Here is a 25517-nt window from a genome sequence, read left to right on the forward strand (position 1 = left end):
TGTAACTTTTAGCTATTTATGTCCTGATAAATGTCATTTTAGATAACAGTGCTGGTGACAAGGCATCCAGTCAAGATGAAGCAGAAGTTGCTTCTGAAGAATTCAAGTCAACGCTTAACCCTGAAACCAGTAGTCGACCAGGGAAAATAAAAGGAACAGACAGAACAAGTATTTTAAGAGCACAGCAGAATTCATACAAGCTTGGAGAAGATGTTTCAGAATTTGGGTGCAACAAAGAATGTTTGTTGAGCACCAGTGATGACAAAACAGGAACAGATGAAGCTCAGCCTTCAAAATCTCATCCTCAGCTACCTTCTGTTATCCAGAGAAGAGAGACCATAACACAGTTTCAAGCAGTCACTCCAGTAAAACTGTCTCGCCGAGAGCTACGTCATATTCCTCCCTCTGAATTATCTTTGAGACGCTCAAGCCTTGGAGTTGGTGTCAGTTTTATTGCTCCAGATTCCATCGAAATGGACAAAAAGTCTAGTATCACTAAGACTTAGTTAGTCTTCATTGCATTTTTAATAGCTGTTGCTACTGAAGCAACTGTAGTAGATTTCGTTGTTTATGGTCTTCTTAAGTATCAACCATGGATAAATGAGTAAGTGTTCTTTAGTTCTTATTGCTCACTATCAAGTCGTTAGGTGTTATTTTCACAGTTTCAGTGAATCTGAGATGGATTTTAATTAACACAGTATATAAGAACTTTTCATTCAAAGGCCTTTTAACATTGAAATTATTTGTATTAGTTTGGGGTTTTTACACTAACTTAAAAAATATGTTTTTGAAAAATTGCATTGTGAAGTGCACTGCACTTGTGTAACTTAGGTTTCCTACACAATATTGTAGTTCACTTTCTTGGGTCAGAAACAGGAACAAACTATTTAATTTATTTGGATATATAGCTAGAAAATGTAGTTGCCAGACTGTCACCTAGTATTGATAATGACTGGCTCCTGTACACTTTTTATCTAAAAACATTTTATATGAGCCATGTCTTAAAATCAAAATCGGTACCTAAAGATAAATTTGTTCCTGAAAAGGAACATAAAAGTACTTACTTTTTTTTTCTTCTTGGTGTCTTATTTATGAAATTAAGATAATTGCCTATTTCACTTTCTGTTTTTGTTTGTTGGGCATTTAAAGAATTGCACTTGATAAAATGGAAAAAAACCAGAGGACCAAATTCAGCATCCTCTAGGTAAGCCAGATGGACCAATATTATTTTATTTGTACTAATTAGTCATGTCCTTTTACAGACAAAATATTCTTCTGGATTCCATATCTGTTTCAGAGCAAGGACTACACATAGCCTTTGGTTTACTGCTATACTGTTGCTGGTAATGCATTCAGGATGAAAAGAAAATCTTTTTTGTAAGAGGACAGTGGTCACTGAGAAACATACGCTTAACAGCTGCACACGCTTTAAGGCAGAGACCAGAATGTCCACATTTAAATGAGATTAACACTTCTAACCATAACTGTCTCCTACATAAAAAGTGGCAGCACTGAAAGTAAGGTTAGTTTTACTGTAGTGATGGACCTCAGCCAGTTATGTTTGAAAATGCTGTCTTGGATTATTAGATGTACTTAGGAAAGGAATTTTTGCTTTTTGCTGTTTTCTAGGCAAGGTCTTGTGTACAGCATGTGTGGCTATAGGTATAAAAGAACTGCATTTTTCCACGCTGCAAGCACAGTTCAAAACTGTCCACACTATGGAGATGCTATTACAGCATGATAAGTGGACCTATAGTCTTGTGGCACATCTTAAAATTTTCTGAGTAGACTACAAAATATTTCATTCTAATCAGATAGATAAACCACTTAACATATCAAATGATTGTATCTTTCACAATTATACCTAATTATTACCTATTGTTCAGCTGAATTGTGAGATAAGGATTGGGGTCTTTCTTGATTTTTTTTGGATTGGGCTTGATTGTTTTTACTGTCATGGAAGTACTGAGCCTTAACTAACGTTAAGTTTAATATTAGTGTATGTATCATTCACTTAATGTTTCTAGTCAAACAGCAATAAACAGAAAAAAGTAAATAGTTTCACAGGTGTTACTCATTTACTACGTCTCCGTATTAGGTGAAGGAATTGTTGAAGGCATTTCTAGTCAAGATAATGCCGTGCATTATCATACACCTCATGCTACTCTCTAAATAAACATGAATTCCTCTTCTTTTGAAGTTTTCCACAAGTGAAAAAACCTGTTCTTTATGGTTGCAAAATAAGCAAGGGAAAATGTAGGAAAGTACAGCTCCATCACTAGTAGATGTCAGCTGGTGGTCTGGAGGTTTCTGTAGCTGTGACACTGCAGATTAAGCAGTCATTCAAACATTAGATTCTGTATGCCACACACCCATTTCAAGATGTGAACTGCAATGCCACCTAATTCTAAGGTAGATAAATACATCAGACACATTTGTGATCTTTGGAGAAGTGGAAGACTTGTTGACTGCGAGAGGGACCTAACATAAGCAAACAAATGAGAGAGGCCAGTAAGGCACTCACACAGGGAAGAGAAAGGTAAACAGTGATTTATGTTCTCATTTATGTAACTCTAATAGAGCTAACAAATAAAAAGGTTTTACCTCTTTCAGACAATATGTAGCTACTCTCACTTCTGCTAATTAAACCCAAGACTTTATCCAATAGGCTTTTAGGCTTTTATTATCGCTGTCTTTACTTCCTTGATGTTATTCACTGGCTTTTATGGCCCTCATTGACATTTAGTTGATGTACAGTGTGGGGGTAAAAACGATATGGAGCTAATTTGCAGTGATCCACCATGCCATTATGTCACTTACAAGCAGCCGTTTCTCCTGCTACGTCCTGCTAAAACCAGCTACAAGAAAAGCGCCATGTGTATAATCTGTTGTGTTGTCTGGCTAGTAACTGTGAATATAAATTAATTTATGATCTGAATTCTCCGTTATGATTACCTGAACACTGCGATGGCTGCATTTCTAGAATAGACTCTTGCCCTTTCTATTAGTGACTCTTCGCTTAGCACTGCACATTAATGGTGGGGTTACCCTATACAAGTAGTTTGCAGAAGCGCTCTGGTTTGTATAAATATTAATTGCACCACCTTTGAAAACCAAATCTGGCTTTTAGTTAAGTTCGTGTAAGTTTTACTCCATCTATGCCGAAACAAAGTGTCGTTCTTAGTAAGCTACAGGCGAGATTTTAACAGGTATTGAAACTCCAGCTGTGAGCGTGTGGTGGGGGGCCTTTGGTGCCGGCAAAGCGGTTTTCAATCCCACCAATTCGAAGGCTGCAGCTTGAAAGCGCTTGTACTGCGTGGCCGGCTCACAGCACGTCGGTTCTGATGTTCAGGATCGGGACGCTGATTAAGCAGGTTATTGTGCGTCAGGCTTCCGAAGAAATCTGAAAATATTTTGTAAGAAAAGCTCTTTGCGGGGCACCACTTCAACAAAGGCACGTTTGTGGTATTACATCATTTTTACCTAGCACTAAACATAACACGGCAAACTTTGTTGTGCTGCAAAGGGCAGCCTTGTTAACCTGGGTGATGTACCCTACGCTCTGTGACCGCGCAGCGCAGGGAGAGTGCACTGGCTGAAGGAAACCGTGCGAACGAACAGAGGACAGACACGGGGGTTTGGGTTTTGGGGGGGGTGGTGGTGTTTTGCTAGACTGACGGGGTGCCGCCCTTACCACGTACCGCGCCGCGGCGCGCCCCCGGTTCAAAACGCGGGGTAGCCTACACGGCCGGCGCTTCTGGCCTGCGGGAGCTGCCGAGCCCAGGGCGGTCCGGTCCGGTCCGGTCCGGTTCGCCCCGCGGGGTCCCACGGTGCGGCGGCTGCGGCAGCGGCACCTCGAAGCAGCGCCGGGCGCCGCCACCTCGCAGCAGCACCGGGCGCCGCTTCGGCGTTTCGTGCCGGCTGGCACCGGGCGCCTGCCCTGCGGCCGCCGAGGAGCAGGGCCGGGCGCTGCCCTCCTCCCGCAGCCGCCCACCACGGCGGCCTCGGCGGGGGCGGCTCGGCCGCGCAGCTCCGCCCCGGGGGGCCGCCGGGGTTTCGCGCGTCCCAGCCCGCCTGCGACCTCCGGCGCGCCACCCCGCAGTTATTTTGATCCCGGCAGGAGCCCGTACCGGCCGCCGGCGGCCGGGCTGCCGTCGTAACGCCGCCGTGACGCAGCGCCAGGAGCGCAGCGCGCGCCCCGGTGCCCAGCGCCCAGCCAACCAGCGGGCGAGGGACGTAAACAAACCCGCCGGCCAGCGGCGCGCGCGACCGCGTTGCCCGCCCCGCCCCCGCCCGCCCCCGCCCGCCCCCGCCGCCCGTTACAACCGGCCGCCCGGGGCAGCGGCGCGGCCGCGCTCCTCACGTCTCCTCACCTCACTTGACTTCTCCTCTCCTCTCCTCGCCCCGCCGCCGCGACCGGAGTGAGTGTCCCGCGGGGGGGCGCCCGCCCCCCGCTGCCCCTTCCGCGGCGGTCGGGTCGGGGCGCCGCTCCGCTCCGCTCCGCCTTGCGCTGCCCTGCCCTGCCCTGCCCGCGGTGGGAAGCGGGCGGCCGCGGGCCTGTGGCGGCCGCGGGGAAGGAGGGCGGCCGCCGGGGGCCGTGCCTCCTGCTAGCGGCTCTGTCCGCCTGGGTCCCCGCGGGAGAGGGGCGCCCCCGGCCCGGGGAGCGGGGGACGGGGCGGCAGGTGTCGGCCGCGGGGCGGGCGGCGGCGGTTGAACGGCCCGGGGAGGCTGGCGGCCGCTCTTGTCGGAGCTGCCCCGCTTTAACGCCGCCGGCTCCTCCGGCGCGCCGCCTGTGCTCCGACCCCTCTGCAGGGAGGGAGCCGCCGTTCCGCCCGACCTCCTGTGCGCGGTGACCGTGTCGGGCCGCCCGTCCCCGCCGGTGACCGGGGCAAACTCACGCTGTGCTCGAAACTTGGGGATGCGGGGGGCTGGGGGGGGGGGGGGGGGGGCGTGTCGCGTCTGCCTGAGCGGGGAACGCAGGCGCCTCTCCCCCAAAAAGTGAGTCTACCTGTTTGTTTGTCTCCAGTGGCACGAAGAGGGAGGGGGCTCGCCGCTTCTGGTTGTGCGTTTTGAAGAGAGGTGCGCTGATGGGGAAAAAAAAAAAATCAGCGACAGCGAAAACGCTGATCCTAATTAGAAGCCAAAACGTCATTGGGACGTTTTAGTTATTTACTGACCAGTGGTTATTTGGTTATTTAAGGTTACCAATACGTGTTGGTACCGAAGAACGCTAGTGGGGTTTGTTGCGTTAGTCACAGAGGGTAAACTGAGAGTGAAGTTTAAAAGTTGGTTACATAAACGTTCCTAACTTTGAAGCTTAACTAATTAACTTTTTTTTTTTTTTTTTTTTTTTTTGAGGAGGAGGAGGAGGAGTGGGAATCGGGGGAGGAAAAGCTAGCAAGGGAGGTCACGTCAGTCAGCATCCTCTGCTCAAACTCAAGTCAGACTTGCCTGGTCGCTTTTACATTTTAATTCTGAGTTTAAAAAAAAAAAAAAAGTTTTTAAAAAACACTCTTCCGCAAAAACATTAATTTTTCCAAAGGACAGCAGTAAATTCACCATATTCCCCTTTCAAACCGTGCAAGGCCGTTTACCCGCCGTGGGTTTATTGCTGCCGGGTATGCCGGCAGGACAGCTCTCAAGTAGATTTCTGAACCAGTGTTTTTGTTTGTTCAGTTTGGGTTCTTTTGGTTATAGAGTAACTTGTGAAACTCATCGACAAGCTGATGACTTTAAGTAATTTTCAGGATTTAGAGAAGTTTAATGCAGCTTTACAGCTTTTGATCAGGTGGCATAAAACAAAAGCAATTTAAATGGAGAGAGCTTGTACAACAGGGAAGACCTCCTGTGCAAAGCTTCCTGTAAATGCACCGATAAGGAAAAGTAGATTGAGATTGCTGTGGTATACGTATAAATGGGCGAAGACCAACACGCAGTGTGCAGAAAGTGCGAAGGTTGATCAGTGCCAGTAGGGAACAGACGTGTCCCTTCATTTACAGATGTATATTGTGTGTGTTGGCGTTACTTCAGCTTTACAAGCACTTGCTGAAGTCAGTCAATACTTGAGGTGTTTGCTAAGAAGATAGATTGGTTGTAGGTTATCATAAATATGTATTTTAGTGGTAGAAACAAGTAGATTGTATGTGGGAGGAAGCTTTAGCATGACAATACCCTATTTTTCAAAGTTTTCTAAAATCTGCGTCTTTATTATTTGATGACAAAAATGGTTAAATAGGAAATGGGTTATGTTTTTGGGCTCTTCAGCCCGTTATCCGTGAAATAGGAAAGCCCCACATTTAAAGCTATGTGGTTGTTTCACAGATGCTTAAAGGTGTACTACTAGCATCAGACTAGAGGTTCCTAAATTGTGAAGTGCTGCTCGCTTCTTAGAGGTGCTTGAACACTTGCCAGCTAAATGGTAACTCACTCGCATGTGCAAAGCTGCACGCAGGCCAGGAAGCTGCTGATGCTCAAACAAAACAAGCTTGTGGATGTGTGCGAAGCTGTTCTTAGTATACGTATTGGACGGTTTACAGTAGAGCTTTCAAAACTTAAGTATTCCAAAAGCTGTTTCACCTGCAACATGTGGGTAAATGTAAGTAACTGATACAAAAGGGATTTCAAGTTATGGTAGCACCAGATGAGCATGTTACTTTTATTATTGCAATCTTTGTTACGTCATGTCTAAAACGAGACCGAAGCTCTTCAGGGCATTGATGGATCTTATGTTTCTGAATATACTTAGTAGGCTTCAGGGAACTGAAGTTAAAAAGGCAACTTTTTCAGTCATGTCACTCACAGTTTAACTTTCTAAATATGTCTCCTTGTTTACCGAGAACTTAAGGCGGAGTAAGCACTTGGTGTTTACAAATCCCTGTGTCAGACATGCTAAAGTAATACATTACATGTTTCATAAATGGGACAAACTTGGTATAATCTATTGATACAGTATCAAATTCCAAAATAATCTGTTCATGTAGGCTGACATGATTTGTAGAAGAGTATGACCTAGGAATGAGTAGAGCACCAAAAAAATTACTACTAGCTAGCCATAAAAAATGCTTTTGTATTGCCTTGAAATTATATGGTGTATCATACTTATGTTGTTGATATATCAATCTGAATAATATGTAATTTTGGTTGTAGGAGCTCTTCTCACAAACTTTATGGTTTGAAACAGATTGCAGAGACAGTTGAACTAATAGTCTGCTAGTGATTTGCAAAGCAGAAAGTTTTGAAACTGGGTCATGTATTGGTGCCACCTGTGTATTGATGCCATAGTGATGTTGCAACTTTGAAATCGATTATCAGTGATCTTTTCATTAACATAAAAATGGAGGGTTAATAACTTCCTTGGTACATTAGAGGAGGTCTTCTCAGAAGCATATGACTAGTGCTAATGCCTGACACACATGGAAACAACTCCCAAGTATTGATGTTTGTTTGTTGGGCTGGTTTTTTTAACTTGCAATCTCACTTGAGGTATTGATGAGCTCTGTAGATGCCACAAGCACGCTTGCTTCCTCCTACTCCTCTTGGTGATTTTTGCCGTATTCATATCGTAAGGAAGTGAATTGACTTGCATTTAGATAGGCTTTGGCCAACTGACTGTTTTGAATACATAACATTTCTAGGACTGCCAGCTCTTGAAACCACTGTAAAGGTTGAAATGATTTTTCAGGTCCTAGTTTGATCTGTGGAATTACGAAACACTCTGTGGTACTTAAGTGCTTTTATTGTGTGATCAAAAAGCCTCTGTGAGCACAGCCTCAAGCTCAAGAACGTCAATGCTTTAATTTTATAAGACTGTTCATATCTATGACAATAAAGAACACCACAAATCATAATTCGTCATTAAAGGAAAAAAAATAGTCTTGTAAAAGCGGTGACGAGCATCTGTGCTTAGCTGAAAGCTTTTGAGAGCTTATTGGTTTCCTATGGGGAGGGGAGTCAAATCTTGGAACTAAAATATTAGGTGCTTGGTAAAATTTGGCTGTCAGAACTGTAGGTGTAGTATTAAATAAAATGTGAGGCATGGCATGGTGGTAGGCCTCAGCGAATCACTGGATCCATCTTTAAGTGTTGCAGAAGTGTGATGATTAGATCCTGCTGTAATATGCATAGCTGTATTGAAATGTTCTACTAACTGAGTTAGCAATGTTAACAGCTCTTCAAGACTTAACTGAAAAATAATCTATAATCTCATGTATTTGCAGTTTCCTCTACAAGGCTATTACTATCCGTTTTTTCTGTTCAGTGGAAACAAATGCAATTCAGGAATGAACTTTTGTAAATTTAATTTCATGTTGTTACTGAAGTACTTCAGTGAACTATAACAGCAGAATTCCATGGGTAGTAGTTGCTTAATATGCTCGTCAGCTGGGCACTTAATTGCATGCCAGCTGCAGTTGGACAGCAAAAGTATACCTTTTGCATTTTTGTTGTATTTGTTGAAAAGGGAGAGAGGAGTTTGCAGCCATATTTCATAGTGAGGTGGAGCTTCAGCTGCTATGGCTGAGTCCAACCTCTTTTCATCTTTCTTTATCTCTTGTTCTAGAATGACTAATAATTGTATCTTGATGTTTTGTCTTAAATTGTATTTCCAAAGAAACTAGCTGCTATCACTGCAACTTGAAAATATGAAATGTTTTCAAATTTTATGGGCAAAAAAAATATTTGGCACCATTAGCAGCTGTCAACAGCTGACTGTGTTGTGCTGTTTATCTATTTATATGAAAACCCAAATATATCACAGTAAGTAGAGAGAGACTAGAAATGCCAAGCTTTTGACTGACTAGAGCCTCCTGTAGTGCGCTGATATTTTTTTTAATTCTTATTTTTTTTAAGCCAAATACAGGAGGGATTTTACAAAATTCCAGTGTTAAGACTTGTAGTCTGGTGTAGTGCCAAGAGCACCATCCAGTAGTGTAAGTTCATGTTATAGTGTGGCTGAGCACTTATCTTTGGTGTTGCTTTTCTGTGAAGATATATCTTTAACATTTTCTCTGAGTTTCAGGTTTCAATGTATTGCATGTTCAAGTAGTAAAAGCACGACTCTCTCTGCTGTAACTAAGTGCCTAGGCAGGATAACTATAGTTATTATTAAAATGCATTTAAAAACGTACACATAAACCCAGGAAAATCCAAGCTTACCATGTTACTTAATCATTTAAAGAGAGTAACAAGTGCTAATTACTTACAGTGTTTTAAATCTGACTGATGTGGGGTTTTTTAGATCCATGGTTGTGGTCTGATCGGAGTCTGAACATCAGCATCAGGTGGATTTACAATTTGATGTCAAGTTTGTTTTATTGTTAGGAAAAAACCAGCTTCATCTGGTCAGCTTTTTTTTCCTTTTTTGAGAGAAATAGAGCAGGGTAAATTTTGTATGAGAAAAATGCTGTTCACTGTAACCTTTGTCTTTGGTAAACTTGAGTAAGGACATTATTAGCTTACTTGCTCATTCTCTTTCACCTTTGAGAAATAAAATGTAATACTCGTTTTTAATAATTCTTTTGGGTAATGGTCTCAATAGTGACCATTTACCATAGCAGTGGTAATAATAGCATTGTTTCGTGTTGGTATGTCTGAGCATCTTTAGAGCACCTCTGCAGGTTTGTCCTTGAGAAAGTCTGGAATTTAGCAATAAAAACAATCTTTTGAAATTTCTGTAGATTGTCATGTTCTTCTGTAATAGTAGTTAGCAAGCTAAGCAGACATTCAGCTTACGTTCACAGTTGCCAAACTGTAAGGATTCCTTTCAAACAGTGCTTTCAAAATGTATTATTTCACTACACCTCTGCATCATAGAACATCAACATAGCTAGATGTTTTCTGTGAAATTTATAATCACTGACGAAATAACATCAGTTTCAGTCTTCTCCTAATTTGCTAAACTTTGCGTGGAAAAACTGCAATTAGCCAAATATTCTTATGTCAAATTTTTAACTGTTACAGTAGATAAATGCTTTGTACTTTGGAATGGTGTCATGGGGATATGCACATTGGTTATAGCTACAGGGGGCAATGGAAGGCCTAAGTGTGTTTCCCAGTTCTGCCTCCCCCAACACATCCTCTGTCTTGTGCTGTAAGGACAGGTGAGCCTGAAGTTTGAGAACAGTATCAGCCACAACGCTGGGCTTGCCTTCCTCTGGAGAAAACTGCTTGTTGAATCTCCAGTGGCTTGGGAACAAAGTGATATTACTTGTAAAATAAGAAATAAGGCTGCTTACCCATAACGGCAGCCTGCATGTGCATAATATCTACTTGCTTACTTTCTCAAACCATATGTTTGTCAGGCTTCAGGGACGGCAGTTGAAACAATTTTGGAGCACCACACTATTCCTGTCTCTCTTGTATCTCTTTCCCCCCCCCCCCCCCCCCCAGATCATGAAGGACAACTTCCTTCAGAGCCTTCTACTTGTTTTTTCCATCAAATGTGATCTCTCAGGAACAAATGTATTGGCCTAAAATTACTGTTGTTCTATAGATTATTCTTTCCTTTTGTAGTTGTTGTTTGAATAATGAAGATAATACAACTTAGTAAAAACATAAAGAAATATTACTGAGTTTTGGAGTTTTTTTATACTAATACTGCACCTGACATGATTTATTGATTGTTTGGTCAAACACTGTTTTCATTCTTATTTCTGTGCTACTTTCCTAGGAAACGTAATAACTAAAAAGAAGCCAACTCAGAAGAATGTCAGATGTGGCAATGGCATCTACCATAATCAGTTCAGTTCCTACCACTGCATCTCGTTTTGCTTTACTACAAGTTGAAAGCGATTCTGATTCGGAGCCTGGAAAAGGAAGAAGTGGCCGAGGTGCCAGTAGATCTCAGGCTTCAGGGGGACGATCTTCTGCAAGTGAGAAAAAAAGAAAGAAAAGGAGAAAAAAGAAAGAACAGCAGCAGAGTGAGGCCAATGAGGTAAAGGGATTATTTTCAGTAGTGGGTAAGGTATCTGATAAATAATTTTTGCTGTTCCTGACAAGTCATTGTTTTGTTTCTTTAATGAAAGAAATGCTACTTAGTTACAGAGACTGCATTTTTTTTTCCTTGCTTTATTAAGAACTCTTTATATAAAACCAGGATACTCTCTATTATACAAGTTGAAAATTTTTAATGAGAATAAATTGCTAGGTTTTACTTTCTTGACAGCACCACTTGAATAATTAACTTCTGATGACGGGCATGACCTTTCTAAAAACTGGTTGATAGGAAACAACTTGTTTTCAGAGGTTTGCAGGTAGTCAGTTCTAGTTGCCTGCTTGTCAGCCAGCATGTTAAAATTCAAAGGTGCTTTCAAGGGTTTTTTTGTTTTGTTTTTAGGAGATAGTTAGGCCTACCTACTCTGTCTGAAGAACTTTAAAATCTGGTTTCTTAAGTTGTAATTTTCAGACATATCTATCACTCCAGCCCCTTAACCTATTCAATCCAGAGCAGACTCCCCTGCCCTCCTGTTTTTAATGTGAATTGGGGGGCAGAGTGAAAAACAGTGGTGATTTTCTGACGCTGGGATTCTTAAACCTCAGATGAATTTTAAGAAGTGAGACTGAAAGAATTGTTCCAAGATTCTGGAACAGGAGTTCTAGATTGCTGTGTCTGACAACTGATCTAAGATCATCTTTCTGCCTCAAACTGTAGACACCTCTTCTCAAATTCAATGTGTAAACCAAGCAAAAGCCCCAAACCCATCCCTGTTTCTTTTAGTATCTATTAAACTTAAAATCTTAAAAATGTTAGTAGTAGCAGTAATGCCAAGTGATTTTTTTTTTCCAGCTTGATGCTGTTCTTTTTATATTGAAGATTGTTTTCAGTGAGCATACCTTGATGTTTCTTTATGCCTGCCTTAACACCATCAAAACTTTTAACATCGTCAAAATAATTTTGTGTATGCATATGCATTGCATATATCTACAGAAATTCATTTGTATGGAAATGATACTTATTCTTGTGATGGCAGAGAGGCCAGTAAGGGCTGACTCATTTTTTGTCACCCCAGCATGTACTATGTCTATGGATATACTCCACTGAAATTATAAATCAGAATGGTCTGCACCAGTGTTCTTGGCCAGCACTGTAATCTGAAGAAGGAAGCAGGGGTTGTAGTGCTGGTGCAGGTGGCAAGAGAGACAGTAGTGAAGGAAAAGGCAGTATGACAAGGGACTGTTTGGAGGGAAAGGAAATGATTCTGAAGTATCTGCATTATTGCCTGATTTTAAGTAACTTTAAGCTAAGGTGAACTGCCATTTTTGAGAAGGAGTTATGATGCTCAACAAAAACACACTAAGGAGAACACTGTTATTGTACTTTGTTTCTCTTTGTTTCATCTTTGATCTGATAATAGCTTCTTTCTCCCTTCCAGGAGCCTTTATGTTAAGGAAATCCCTGTCTCTAAATTGATAGTAGATTGTATTGATGTCTTTATTTTCACTCCAAGGAAGGTCCAGAGTGTCAGTTAATGTTTAAGCTTGAGCACTGAATGTTTTTGAGCTGCCAAATTTGCAGGTTATTTGTTCACTATCAAATTTTATAATTATGTAAGGTATTCTTAAGATGACACTGTTGTATCCATATGGTGCAGTGATTAAAAATAATTCTTAATGTACGTCCTTAAAATGTGACAAACTTCAGATTGTTGATGAACTGTAAGGACTGTCTGCATTGTTCTCTTTCTACCTGAACCTCTGTTTCCTCTGTTTGCTGATGCCAAATCTGTGTATACCACCCTTTCTTTGGTGTTATATTTAATTGGGGTCAGGTGTGAGTACATGTAATACCTGATCCAGCATGAAGTGTCACAGTTACCTCTTCAGATTTGTTGCAAGTGTTTTCAGCTGGCAAAATATGTTTACTTTTTCATTGTTTTATGTTACGTGGCTGTGTTGTTTCTGATCCATGGTATTCCATAATTTTACATTATGGTCTGTGTATAAATGATTAAACAAAAATGTATCCCAAACTACCGATTAAGGCAAAGCACGTGGATGTCTATTTGCACGTCTGAATGCCTTTGTTAGTCCATTAAGACCATTTCTGTATACTTGTCAAAATTTTGATTAATGTTAAAAATAACTGTTTTTCAGCTCAGAAATCTTGCTTTTAAAAAGATCCCTCAGAAATCCTCACATGGAGGCTGTCTATCTCAGCATGAACAAAAACTGCACACTGCAATGCAGAAGGACTCTCAGGAGGAAAATTGGCAGGAGTGGAGACAAAGAGATGAGCAGGTATGGTTTACTGTATTTAGCTGTCTTTGGATTTCCTGAAATATGTTACTTCATGAAGTTAGGTCTCATGGATAAAGAGAGATGGCTGGAGAGGAAGCAACAAAATACTGCCAAATAGAGGGAAAGGTTTCAGTGGAAATTCAGGCCACCTCTTCTGTCATGTATAGTTTAGAGCCAGCATGTGCTGCTCTTTGCACACCTCATAGCTAGACAGTGAATACTGGAGTATGGTAAGAGGAATTTCTATCATTTCGACAGCAAGTAGATGTAATACCATGGAAGGATGGTAAAACGCTGTGGTGGGAGCCAAGCTGGGGATGTTTTGGTGGAGCAGTATTCGGATATACAGTGAACACTTGAACTCTGAGTGCTGACTTTGTTTAGCACACTAGGGTACTCCTATCAGTGTAAGAACCTCTCTTTTTTAATGTTAGAACATCTTTTTGGTAATTATATTGTTAGTAGGGTTCACTAACACTTGAAGAATACAATAGAGATAAAGCAAAGACTGACTGCCTGGATGAAGGCCAATATAATGTTTTCACTGTGTTTCTTCTTGTCAAAGCTACCACAGACAGAAATTACACAGCAAAATGCACTTAATCAAAAACAGTAAAATAATTTTCACTTTGAAAAAATACATTAGTTTGCTGTGCTTGTGATGTCAATTGGGAAGAGTACTTATAGTTAAACTAGCCCCTTTGGTTCTTTACTTGATTTCAGCATTTAAAATACTCCTTTTTGATACCAAAGAATGTATAGTGATTTTTCTCATATGGTGTTTTATATTATATGACTGTTATGCATTGTTTGCAGTACTTCAACTATTTTAGGCCAAAACAGCATAGATGGACAAAGAAAGAATTTGAGTGCATTTTTTTGGATGGTGCTTAAAGAAATGTTTTGGTAAACTTTTTTCTAGATTCCTTTTAAATACTGGTGTGCTATGCACTCATTCACTGTGGATGATAGTTTGGGCTGTCTTGTTATGCTTGAAGATGCCCTGCAGAAGGTCAGCCTTTGCAGAAACTTTTTCGAGGCAAATTGCTATTACATGACACCAACTGGCATTACAAAGTGTTTCATGAAGCTGTTGAACTTCTGTGCTGGCATCTACTAGGGTGTTACTTTCTTTTCAGAGAAATTTTCGACTTAGTCTCATCAAAAAAGGTGGTATTGAACTGCTTCTTGTTCTAAGTTAAGACATGACACAGAAAGTCATATTGACAAAAGACTGCATTTGGATACTGTCCTTGATTTTTCTGGGTGGCTAGTGCTTTGGTATAGGTGCCTCATTAAAGAGAGTATAGCCACATTCTTAACTTTCCAGGCTACAAGGTGGTTATCCTAGCAGTGGAGTAATGACCTAATAATCCCTTTGAAAATTTCCAGAGCTAATTAACTTCAGAATTACTTTTAAGGTACAGATTTGCTTTGTTCAGTACTAGCAGGTTTTTTATTCTGTGTGGCATGAAGCAATTATTTAAGGTAAAAAAGAATTTTATAGTCTAATTTCTGGGTGGTGAAATTGTCAGAGAAAGTAAACTTGGGTATAAACAATCAATTCTTATTAATTTTGATCTTACTGACATACAGGCTGTGAAGTTACTGTAGGATTCTCTTATTTTAAAAATAAATTTAAAGCAATTACCGTAACTGTAACATATGGTAGTTATAGCTCCAAAGACATCTCTGTCCCATTTTTATGGGAAAAAGGAATAGCCAAATGCTGTCACAGTTCCTGAGGTTGAAAAATAGACTGTTTTGCAGCATAGCTACATTTTGAACAGCTTTCTGTGGTCACACTGGACTGAGCATAAAGAATGGAGGTACAATATGGACTGTGAATATTTTTCCAGCAAATTCTGTGTTAACTCTTCTTTTGCTACACTAAACTTTTAGTGAAATGGTTGACACTGTTAGGTTGCAGTGTTGGTATTCTGTAAATGTGAAATAATTAAACTTTGGTTGAAGTTATTGGTATGACTTTGACATTATAGGTTTTGAGGCAACCACAGAGGTTACAGTGAACTTTTTTGCTTCGTAAATGGTTTAAAGCATTGGGGTTTAGACCTCAAAGTGCCAAAAAGTTGCCCAACTGCTTTAAACTTACTTTTAACTTTATCCAGAAACTCTTAAAAATGTGAATATTTGAATCTGATGGGTGGAAAAAGAAATCGCTACTTGTGATTCCTGTCTTAGAACAACAATCAAAATGTTTGCCCTAGCTCAAAGTATATAACATGGATATTCTCAATAAATTACGCATAATCAATAAGATTCCTTTTAAAACTCTTATTCCACTGTTTGTAGATGCTGCCTGTGTATTACAGCACTGGCAGACATTGAATTAGCTTGTTTTTTCTTGTATGAGGGGAAGAAAGAACACGAATGAAAATGGTGAAGAATTTAGTTTAATTATGGTGTATGCATTTTTAGGCTTTTAAGCAGAATCTCTAAAAGCCTGTGAGTCCCCACCGATTTCCACAGTAGCCTACTAACAAGGCAGTAGAGGACTTGTGACCCTGAAATAAAAATTAGGAAGTAAAGACCAGTGTCACACAAACAAACATGAGCCTTCAATATCCACAGCTATGCTTTATTATTTCTATTTAATATTACCACTAACAGTTTCAGGAATAACTTGTTCTATTGTCTGTAATCGTGTTGCCCAAATTGTCACAACAGTTCCATTTCAGGATATGCATTCAATGTGACTTTTTTGAAGTAAAGAGTTACAGTGTTTCTGTATCACTCCTGATAAATTATTATTTGTTACGTTCTGTAAGACCGCAATTTGAAGAATCCATGGATAACTCTGATTTAAAGAATTGTGATCTTAAGGTAAATTTAATTACAGACACAAGGTACAAGTATTAAGAGATTTGATGCTTTGAGCCTAGTAATAAGTGAAGAAAAGCACGTGCTTTGAGTAGGTCTGAAAAGGCGAATCTGCTGAGCAATAATCTGTCTAGTTAATCCGAGCACAGGGACTCCAAACTTATACATTACCAAGGGCCGCAGGTAGTTTTTCCTCACACTTGTTCATAACATGACCCATTCAGTTGTATTCTCTAAACAACCCAAGAGGAGGTGGGGCAGGCAGTTGTCTAGCTTCTGTGTAGTTTAATTGTTAAAAAACTTGAAATAAAACCTGGAATCTTCATGCTCCAAGCTCTTCTCTTTCCCTTCCTATGACTGTGCCAAAAGTATGACTGCAGGGTGATTTACATCTGCACTGTTGCATCCCACTGAAGCTGCCTTACTTCTGCTGGGGGATGTTGCACAGTACACATGTGTATGCAGCAATTACCCTACCCAATTGTCTTAGCCATTTAGCAGTGAGGTCCTGCCCCTCTCAGCCCATTGAATCTTGAATTCTGACAGAGAATGGAGCCTCGCATGGAAGGTGTTAAAGTCCTTATCAGCTGTTGCTCACGTACCAGCTTATTATATCATTACCGCCACTTTAGGAATGTAAACTTGATAGGGTCTTTGTATAGCTTTTTAAGAAGTTGTTATATTAAAGGCAGGTACAGAGAAAAAAGGTAAAGAAAGAAAGAGAGATGCCATGCTTATGTTGGTGTGGTGTGTGTTAAAGGAAGAATCAGTTAAACTATCTTGAAGCCCACAGTAGCACCAGTCTTAAAATTAGCAAGAGATGGTAGTTAAAACTTACAGGAGGTCCCTGTAGTAAGAAGAAAAGGCAGGATATTCTTTTGATATGGAGAAGTGTTGGAAGCTTATGAAAAGTCAGATTTTTGTTACAGGAAAGAAAGGGGACCAGCTGCAAAGTGGGTTCAGCAGACTTAAGAATGTAGAATTCCCAAACAAAAAGGCATTATTCCACATCTATGACAATTTTTCTGAAAGGTCTGTTTGACAGAATACCTTGTTTAGTCAAGGTTTTGTCAGATGTCGATTAGTGTTCTTAACTATTCTGCTGTCTCTGTGTTGTTTTTTCATAAAGTCATGCTGACTGTATTGTAAGATTTAATAAAGGCATTTCTTCTCTGAGTTGGAGTGATTCAAAGAAATTAACTCAATAGTTTGATTAACTATTAAGTAGGTATTCTTTATTGACAGCGCTGGTGGCACGGGGGATCGCTCCACCTATCGTGCACACCGTTGCACAATTTACCAGAAATTTATACAATGTAAATATACATATTCATAAGGTTATTCAATACAAAAACATACATATGCATAAGTGGAGGCGGAGTAATTAAAAAGGCTTGTGTCAGCAATTCTAAAATGTATATGTCATCATTGCGCATGCTCAGATTTGTCTCTGGTGGTCGTTTACTTCTTCAGGGGTTCTATCTTCTTCTTCCTCTTCTGTCCTTTAGATGAACTTTAGTCATTCACGCATGCTCTCTTCTTACTAGGCAATTATAACAGTTTTATGGTTGCTTCTCATACACCTTATCTTAGACCTATATTTCAGTTCTTATTATCACTTCCTTGGTTGACGCATCCGTCCTTGACGAGTACCGGTCCCTGACAAGCTTAATCCCTGACAGACACCAGTCCTTGGTAAGCAGTGTTACAAGAATCATATGGTTACGGGAACAAAGGCAGGAGTTCGTATCTTTGCTAGCCCTATCTATTCAAGCAAGGCCTCTACTTGTGTCTTCTCGACAAGATTTTGTGATTGTTCATGGTTCCTTCTTACAAACACCAGTCTTTGTCTCATATGTAAAGTTATAGAGAGACAATCATTGAGCAATTAGTAGTTCATTCTCTATATCAATCCCCCCTTTTTCTTTAAACCCTTGCAAATTCTTTTGCAACTATAAGGTTCCATTACGTCCGAGAGATCGTGTAAAGTATTTCCCGGTTTCTACTTGATGTCTAATTTTGTTTCGTTTCCAATTTTCGTAATTTTCTACCGTGCCCTGACAATACCACACAAAACACTTAAGCATAATGCAGACCATCATTCCCAAAGTCACTAAAATTATAACCAGAATAAAAATTTGCTTTAGCCACCCAAAATTTGGCAGCCAGGATGTTAGTTTGTCCCACAATTCTTGAAATCCCCATGAGAGGTCATCATTTGTTATTTCATGTAGTATTTTGGTTTGTTTCCAAATTTCTTCTAAGTCGGTGGAGATTCTTCCACTTTGATCTACATACATGCAACAACTCGTATTTATAACTGTGCATACTCCACCCTGAGATGTCAATAATAGATCTAATGCCATTCTATTTTGTTGTACAATTTGAGATAAACTGGATATTTCTAATTGTTGAGCTCTTACTGCGTCAATTGTTCTATTCTCAAGGCTTTCTATTACTGCCGAAATGTTAACTATGGCTTTTTCTAACTCACTCACTCCCAACCATGGAAGAAACCATCGGACAAAAGTATGAAAGGCAGTAGGCCTCCTTACTAGAGGATTCTCAACATCTCGTCTAATCTTTCGAAAGTGTGTTCGCACCCATCCTTTTGGTGGAGTATCGTGTATAGTCATATTTGGAACCACTGCTCCCAAAGTACATGTTCCCATCCAATTCTTTGGTAAAACTTTCCAGGCAGTGTCATTGCGTAGCCAGTACCATCCCTTTCCTTCTGGCACTGGCCATGCTGTAGTATTAACAGAAGTTGAAGTTCCAATATCTGTAGTTTTGTTACAAACTGTATGATTCCCTACATACGTCCCATTAACACAGTCACTTTTTCCCAGTCCTTTAGGTGGATTACATCTCTGTACACATGTACAATAAGGCTCCTGGGCCTCAGGACTAGTTATTTCTAACTTCTGGACTCCGTCATTGTCAGTATACCATGTGGTACTTTCCCAAAGAGTGGTCCAGGAGTAGTTACTTGGTATCGGAATACCAATTAGCGAGATCGCTTTTCCACCATGTTCTGGCATGTGAGTACATATCCAACAGTCAGTTCTGTTCAGGATTTGGGAAACATTTTGTGTCAAGGAAAAATGTGAGTTCAAGTTCCATCGAGCTTCATTTGAACCAAGTAATAACTCTGTTACCATCATGATCTGGAGAATCGCAGACCTGTGGGTCCTGTAGGGATGACTGCCCGTGGCCTCTCAGGTGCTCTCTTTACCCTCAAATAGTGGATCCAGGCAGGCTGTTCCTTGATCTTAATGGCAGTGAAGGTCATCAGCAACACTTGATAGGGTCCGTCCCATTTCTCCTCCAGGGGTTGTCCTGAAAAGATCTTTACATATACATAATCACCTGGTTTAAAGGGATGGATTGGTTGATCTAACCCTCTAGCCCTGGTTCCTAAAACTTGTTTATTTATATTCTCTAACTGCTTCTGGAGGGATACCATGTAGTCACACAAATACCCCGCACCCAGTTGGGTTAAATCTTCTCCTGTAAATTGAAATTGATATGGTCTCCCATACAGTATTTCAAAGGGGCTTAAATTTTCCTTTGTTTTTGGTTTCACTCTCATTCTAAGCAATGCCAGGGGAAGAGACTGGGGCCAAGTTAGATTAGTCTCTTGACCAATTTTTGCTATTTGTTGTTTAATTAAGTGATTCATCTTTTCAACTTACCCACTTGCTTGAGGTCTATATGGGGTATGTAACTGCCAGTCTATCTTCAGAGTTTTGCTCACCTGCTGTACTACTTTGGCACAAAAATGAGAACCTCGATCGGAAGATATTGTTGCTGGAATTCCAAAACGAGGAATGATTTCATTCAACAATATCTTAGTTACTTCTCTAGCTTTGTTTGTTTGGCAGGGGTAAGCCTCTGGCCAGCCTGAAAATGTGTCAGTCATGACTAACAAGTATCGGTACCCCCCTTTTCTTGGGAGCTCCGAAAAATCAATTTGCCACTGTTGTCCTGGATAATTTCCTTTGCCAATTATCCCCAACCTCACTTTATTTGCCACATTAGGGTTATTATGTAAACAAATTTCACATTGTTGAGATATTTGTTTCACCATTGTATACAGATTGCGTCCTATTAATTTCTGATTTAAGTTTTTGTACAGGGCATCTGCTCCCCAATGCGTCTTATTATGTTCAGTTAAAACTGTTGTCCATATCAAATTGGATGGTATTACTATACGATTATCTGCTAAACGAACCCATCCATCTGACTCTACTTTACCATCCAGATCTTCAATTAATTTTAAGTCTTCTTTTGAATAATTTGGGTTTTGATTTGTACTTACAGTTTGGATTTTACCGTCTGGTATTAAGGATAATGTTTCTGCTTCCACTTCTTCTGCCACCCGCCTAGCCTCATAATCTGCTAGTCGATTTCCAATTTCTGGATCTGTGTTTCCTTTTTGGTGTCCTCGACAATGCGTGATAGCTACCTTTTCTGGTTGCTTTACAGCTTCTAATAGCTTTAAGATTTCTTCTGCATGTTTTATTTGCTTTCCTTGAGCAGTTAGCAATCCTCGTTCTTTCCAAATTGTACCGTGAGCATGAACTACTCCAAATGCATATTTAGAATCTGTCCAAATGTTTATCTCTTTCCCTTTTGCCAATTCCAGTGCTCGGGTAAGGGCAATTATCTCCGCCTTTTGGGCTGAAGTCCCAGAAGGCAAAGGCTTAGATTCGATTACCTGTTGGGTGGTTGTGATTGCGTATCCTGCTTTACGTTGTCCCTGTTTTATAAAACTACTCCCGTCGGTATACCAGGAGTTTTCAGCATCCTCCAGAGGTTCTTCTTTGAGGTCTGGTCGACTGGAATATATAGCTTCTACTGTTTCTATGCAGTCATGTGTCACTGGTTCATTCAGAGTTCCACTAAGAAAAGAGGCTGGATTGACAATGTTAGTAACTACAATTTCTACATCATCTTGTTCTATTAACACTGCTTGGTACTTTAAGAATCTCTGGGGCGAGAGCCAATGGCTTCCTTTTTGTTCCAAAACCGCTGAAACTGTATGAGAGACCAGCACTGTTATCTTCTGTCCCATGGTAAACTTCCGGGCCTCTTGAATATTGAATAACAACTGCTGCGACAGCTCGGAGGCAACCAGGCCATCCTTTGCTCACCTCGTCCAGTTGTTTGGAGAAATAAGCTACTGCCCGTTTATAGGGACCAAGTCTTTGTGCTAGTACTCCCAAAGCTATTCCTTGTCTCTCATGCGAAAACAGCCAAAATGGTTTGGAAACATCCGGCAGCCCCAGAGCAGGAGCTCTCATTAGTTCTTGTTTGAGCTGCTTAAATGCATTTCGTGTTTCTCCAGTCCAAATTACTTTTGACTGGTCTCTCTTTATCAGATCATATAATGGCTTTACCAATAATCCATAATTATGTATCCAAAGGTGACACCAACCTGTCATTCCCAAAAAGGTCCGCAGCTCTTTTACCGTTTGGGGCTCTGGGGTTCGGCAAATGGCTTCTTTTCGCTCAGTCCCGAGTTCCCGTTGTCCTCCCGAGATTTCAAGTCCCAGGTAGGTCACACGCTGTCGAACCAGCTGGGCCTTCTGTTGAGAGACTCGATATCCATTTAAACCCAAAAAATTAAGAAGATTTACAGTCCATCGAATACAGCTTTCCCTGGTTTCAGTAGCTACTAAGAGATCATCCACATATTGTAACAAGATTCCTTCATTGTCTGGAGGTACCCAAGTTTCAAGCTCTTTTGCCAGTTGGTTTCCAAAGATGGTGGGGCTATTCTTAAAGCCTTGCGGTAGTACTGTCCATGTTAACTGAGTTCTTCTCCCGGATTCAGGATTTTCCCATTCAAAAGCAAACAAATTCTGACTTTCTGTGGCTAAGGTCAGACAGAAGAAGGCATCTTTCAAATCCAGTACGGTAAACCAAACTTGGCTATCTTTTAGTTTTGTTAGCAAAGTATATGGATTCGTGACTACTGGATGTATATCCTCAGTAATCTTGTTTATGGCTCTCAGATCTTGGACTAACCTATAGCTTTTCCCATCTGCCTTTTTAATTGGTAATATAGGTGTATTATATTCTGATTCACATTCAATCAATATTCCGTATTGTAGAAACCTGTCAATTATTTCCTTGATCCCCTTCCTATCATCTAATTTCAGGGGATATTGCTTAACTTTGACAGGTTCTTTTCCTGGTCTCAGCTTAATTACTATAGGGGCTGCATTTTTAGCTTTTCCTGGAACGTCAGAGGCCCAGACTCCAGGATATACTTGATCAACAATTTCTGGAGGTACTTCAAATTTTGGTTCAGCTTGTATTAATGCCAAGCTTAAAACGTTAATTAGCTGGTCTTCCTTGATTTTTAATTCCATTTTTCCTTTTTCAAAAACAATTTCTGCTTCCAATTGTTCTAGCAAGTCACGGCGTAACAAGGATTTTGGAGATCCGGGCAAATACAGAAATTTATGTATTCCTATTTGTTTACCCAATTTATATTTAAGCGGTTTTAGGAAATAAGCCTTTTTCTGCTGGCCAGTAGCTCCCACTACAGTCACAAACTCTTCATCCTCTGGTATCAGCCTTTGATTTAACACTGAATAGGACGCTTCCGTATCTACAAGAAAATCCACCTCTTGTTCTATTTTCCCTAGCTTAATTTTAACCAGTGGATCCGCTAGGGTGGATTCCCCCGGTCCCCCTCATTGACCAGAGGTAACATTGGCTACAACAGCTTGCGCTCCACTCAGCTTAGGACATTGTCCTTTCCAGTGGCCTATTTCTTTACAATAAGCACATTGGTCTGATCTTAGGGGCTGGCGTGAGCCTCCCCTCCTTCCAGTTCCCCGACCCCTCCCACAAAGGGAGTTGTCCTGTTTTCCCAGCGCGGCTATAGTAGCTACAGCAATAGCTTTTCCCATTTTTCGTCTCTCCTCCCCTTCTCTGTTCCGATATGTTCTCCAAGCTTCCTCTATCAATTTTTCTAAGTCCCTTATCTCAGGCTCTTTCAATTTCTGAAGCTTTCGCCTTATGTCTTCTGAAGATTGTCCTAAAAACAAAGAGACCAACTGTTGTTTTCCCACTTCAGATAAGGGATCTAAGGTAGTAAATTTCCGCATAGCTACTCTTAACTGGTCAAGAAACTCTGTGGGAGTTTCAGTCTGACCTTGTTTTACTGCATACAGACTTGACCAGTTAACTGCTTTCGGTACTGCATTTTCAATACCAATTTTTATCCATTCTTGATATTTTTTCAACAATCGGTAATCATGGTCATCATTAGGGTCCCAATTGGGGTCTGTTCTCGGTACGTGATTATCTACCACACCGGGTAAAACCCCAGCAGTTATTTGAATTTGGACCTGAGTCCGTGCATTCCTTATTATTAATTGCTTTTCAGTTTCAGTTAAGGCATCTAACATCAAATCGATGTCCTTCCAATCTGGATCTTGATTTTTAACAATGAACTCAAATCTTTTAGCAATTCCTTCAGGATCATCCTGATATTCTTTTACTATTTCTCTCCATGAATCTAAATCATTCATTGTAAATGGCACTTTAATTTTCGTAGGACCAATAGCTCCTACTGCCTGTCTTAAGGGAGCCTGGATTATTGGACCAATCTTACTCCGGGTGCGAGCTGTAATAGGAGTAAAACCTAAATCTTTCGTGCTCGTACCTTCATCAGGTTCTTTCGTACCCGTATCATCATTGGAATTACCTTCTAGGGGTGTTGGGGGTAACAAGTGTGGTGAAAAAATAAAATCTTCCATTCTTTCCTCAGTTTCCTTTAATTTTATACATCTTTGTCCTATACTACATGCCGAACAACATCTCTTCATCTTCCCTGTACTCCTTTTCTGCTCCTTCTCCATTGCTAACACAAGAGGGTCTTGTGGGGCCAAATTAATGCCACATTCTTTCTGCCATTCTGAATGATTTCTTAAAGTGAAAAACATATCTGCACACATCGCCTCATCCCATTTTCCTTCTCGTCTCAAAAACAACATCAATTGTAACAAAGTGTTATAATTCAGTGTCCCATTAAAGGGCCATTTTTCATCATCGTCTAATTTATATAAAGGCCACCACTGATTGCAATATTTTATTAAAGTTTTCTTATCCACGCCTCCACCTGACGGTCCCCCTATCTTATTCCAGTGATTCAAGATACAGCCTAAGGGGCTCTTTTTCAATATTCCACCACTTTGTTTACCTCCCATATTACTCGTTTATATGCTCACCTTTACAACCACAAACAATCTCAACTATATAGGTAGCCCGCTCTCTCTTGTCCCAGGGAGTCCAAACCCGACACTCAGAGCATTCAGTATCCTTTCCACAATCTATTTGCAACCTTTGTTTACACCACACACACTCTAGGATATATATATAGGTCTACACTCGTTTCCCGGATGCAGAAGACACCATTCGTATACCCACATTTATATAATACACCAAACAGGGAATTTCTTACAACAACAACACTACAAGAACAAGATAATCAAAATAATCAAGCTCAAACTTATAACTATAATAATATACAAGTTCGTCTCCCAAATCATCAGAGAGTCAGTCACACCTCATTCGTCTCCGGCCCTACCTCCTACGGAGTGAAACTGCGGATTGGAATTTCACACACACACTCTGCAGCTGCTTCTCACTCATTCATTCAATTCACCGTTTTGACACAGTTTTAACTCAGAACTCACAGCGGTCTCCGTAATCCGATTCCAATGGTCGTTTACCACATTCAGTTAGCCAAAAGGTCCGAAACAAATTCAAATCAAAAAACCAAAGTACATGTATGGGCACCAAACCAAAAGCACACAAAGTGCACAACAGCATACAGAGTATACTGAAACAAAAGTGTCCAGACACGTATCAAACCAAAACCAAATGTATACCAAGAGCATCAGCTACCTGGCATATGCCATCCTGCATAAGTTAATTTTATGACTTATGGATAGCTTTTCCAAATGACCGGTCCCAAACCCAAAGACATAAAGAATACCTTTAATCCTTTAGATGGTGTCCTTGTCTGCTCCCGCAGTGATCCGAGTGAGGCGAGGAGTCCCTCCGGGAAAATCCCGGGGGTACCCTAGGGAGTCCTGTTCTCAGCGGGTCCTGCAGCCGAGCAGAGAGGGTCCCATCTGGGTCGCCAGATTGATTCAAAGAAATTAACTCAATGGTTTGATTAACTATTAAGTAGGTATTCTTTATTGACAGCGCTGGTTGCATGGGGGATCGCTCCACCTATCGTGCACACCGTTGCACAATTTACCAGAAATTTATACAATGTAAATATACATATTCATAAGGTTATTCAATACAAAAACATATATATGCATAAGTGGAGGCGGAGTAATTAAAAAGGCTTGTGTCAGCAATTCTAAAATGTATATGTCATCATTGCGCATGCTCAGATTTGTCTGGTG

General features: G+C 40.7%; 2 protein-coding genes across 2 annotated transcripts in view; both read left to right on the forward strand.

The window, feature by feature from the left end:
• KIF27 (kinesin family member 27) overlaps positions 1–2064 on the forward strand; it is a 30916-nt gene extending 28852 nt beyond the window's left edge. The window contains exon 17 of the mRNA XM_049794496.1: positions 43–2064. Coding sequence (XP_049650453.1) covers positions 43–506 — 464 coding nt within the window. The 3' untranslated portion in view covers positions 507–2064. The remainder of the gene's footprint in view (positions 1–42) is intronic.
• Positions 2065–4331: 2267 nt separating this feature from the next.
• Positions 4332–25517, forward strand: part of GKAP1 (G kinase anchoring protein 1) — a 37238-nt gene continuing 16052 nt past the window's right edge. The window contains exons 1-3 of the mRNA XM_049794508.1: positions 4332–4421; positions 10667–10930; positions 13090–13233. Of these exons, the coding sequence (XP_049650465.1) occupies positions 10703–10930; positions 13090–13233 (372 nt within the window). The 5' untranslated portion in view covers positions 4332–4421; positions 10667–10702. The remainder of the gene's footprint in view (positions 4422–10666; positions 10931–13089; positions 13234–25517) is intronic.

The sequence above is a fragment of the Accipiter gentilis genome, chromosome Z (assembly GCF_929443795.1).
Source record: "Accipiter gentilis chromosome Z, bAccGen1.1, whole genome shotgun sequence".
Classification (NCBI taxonomy): Eukaryota; Metazoa; Chordata; class Aves; order Accipitriformes; family Accipitridae; genus Astur; species Astur gentilis.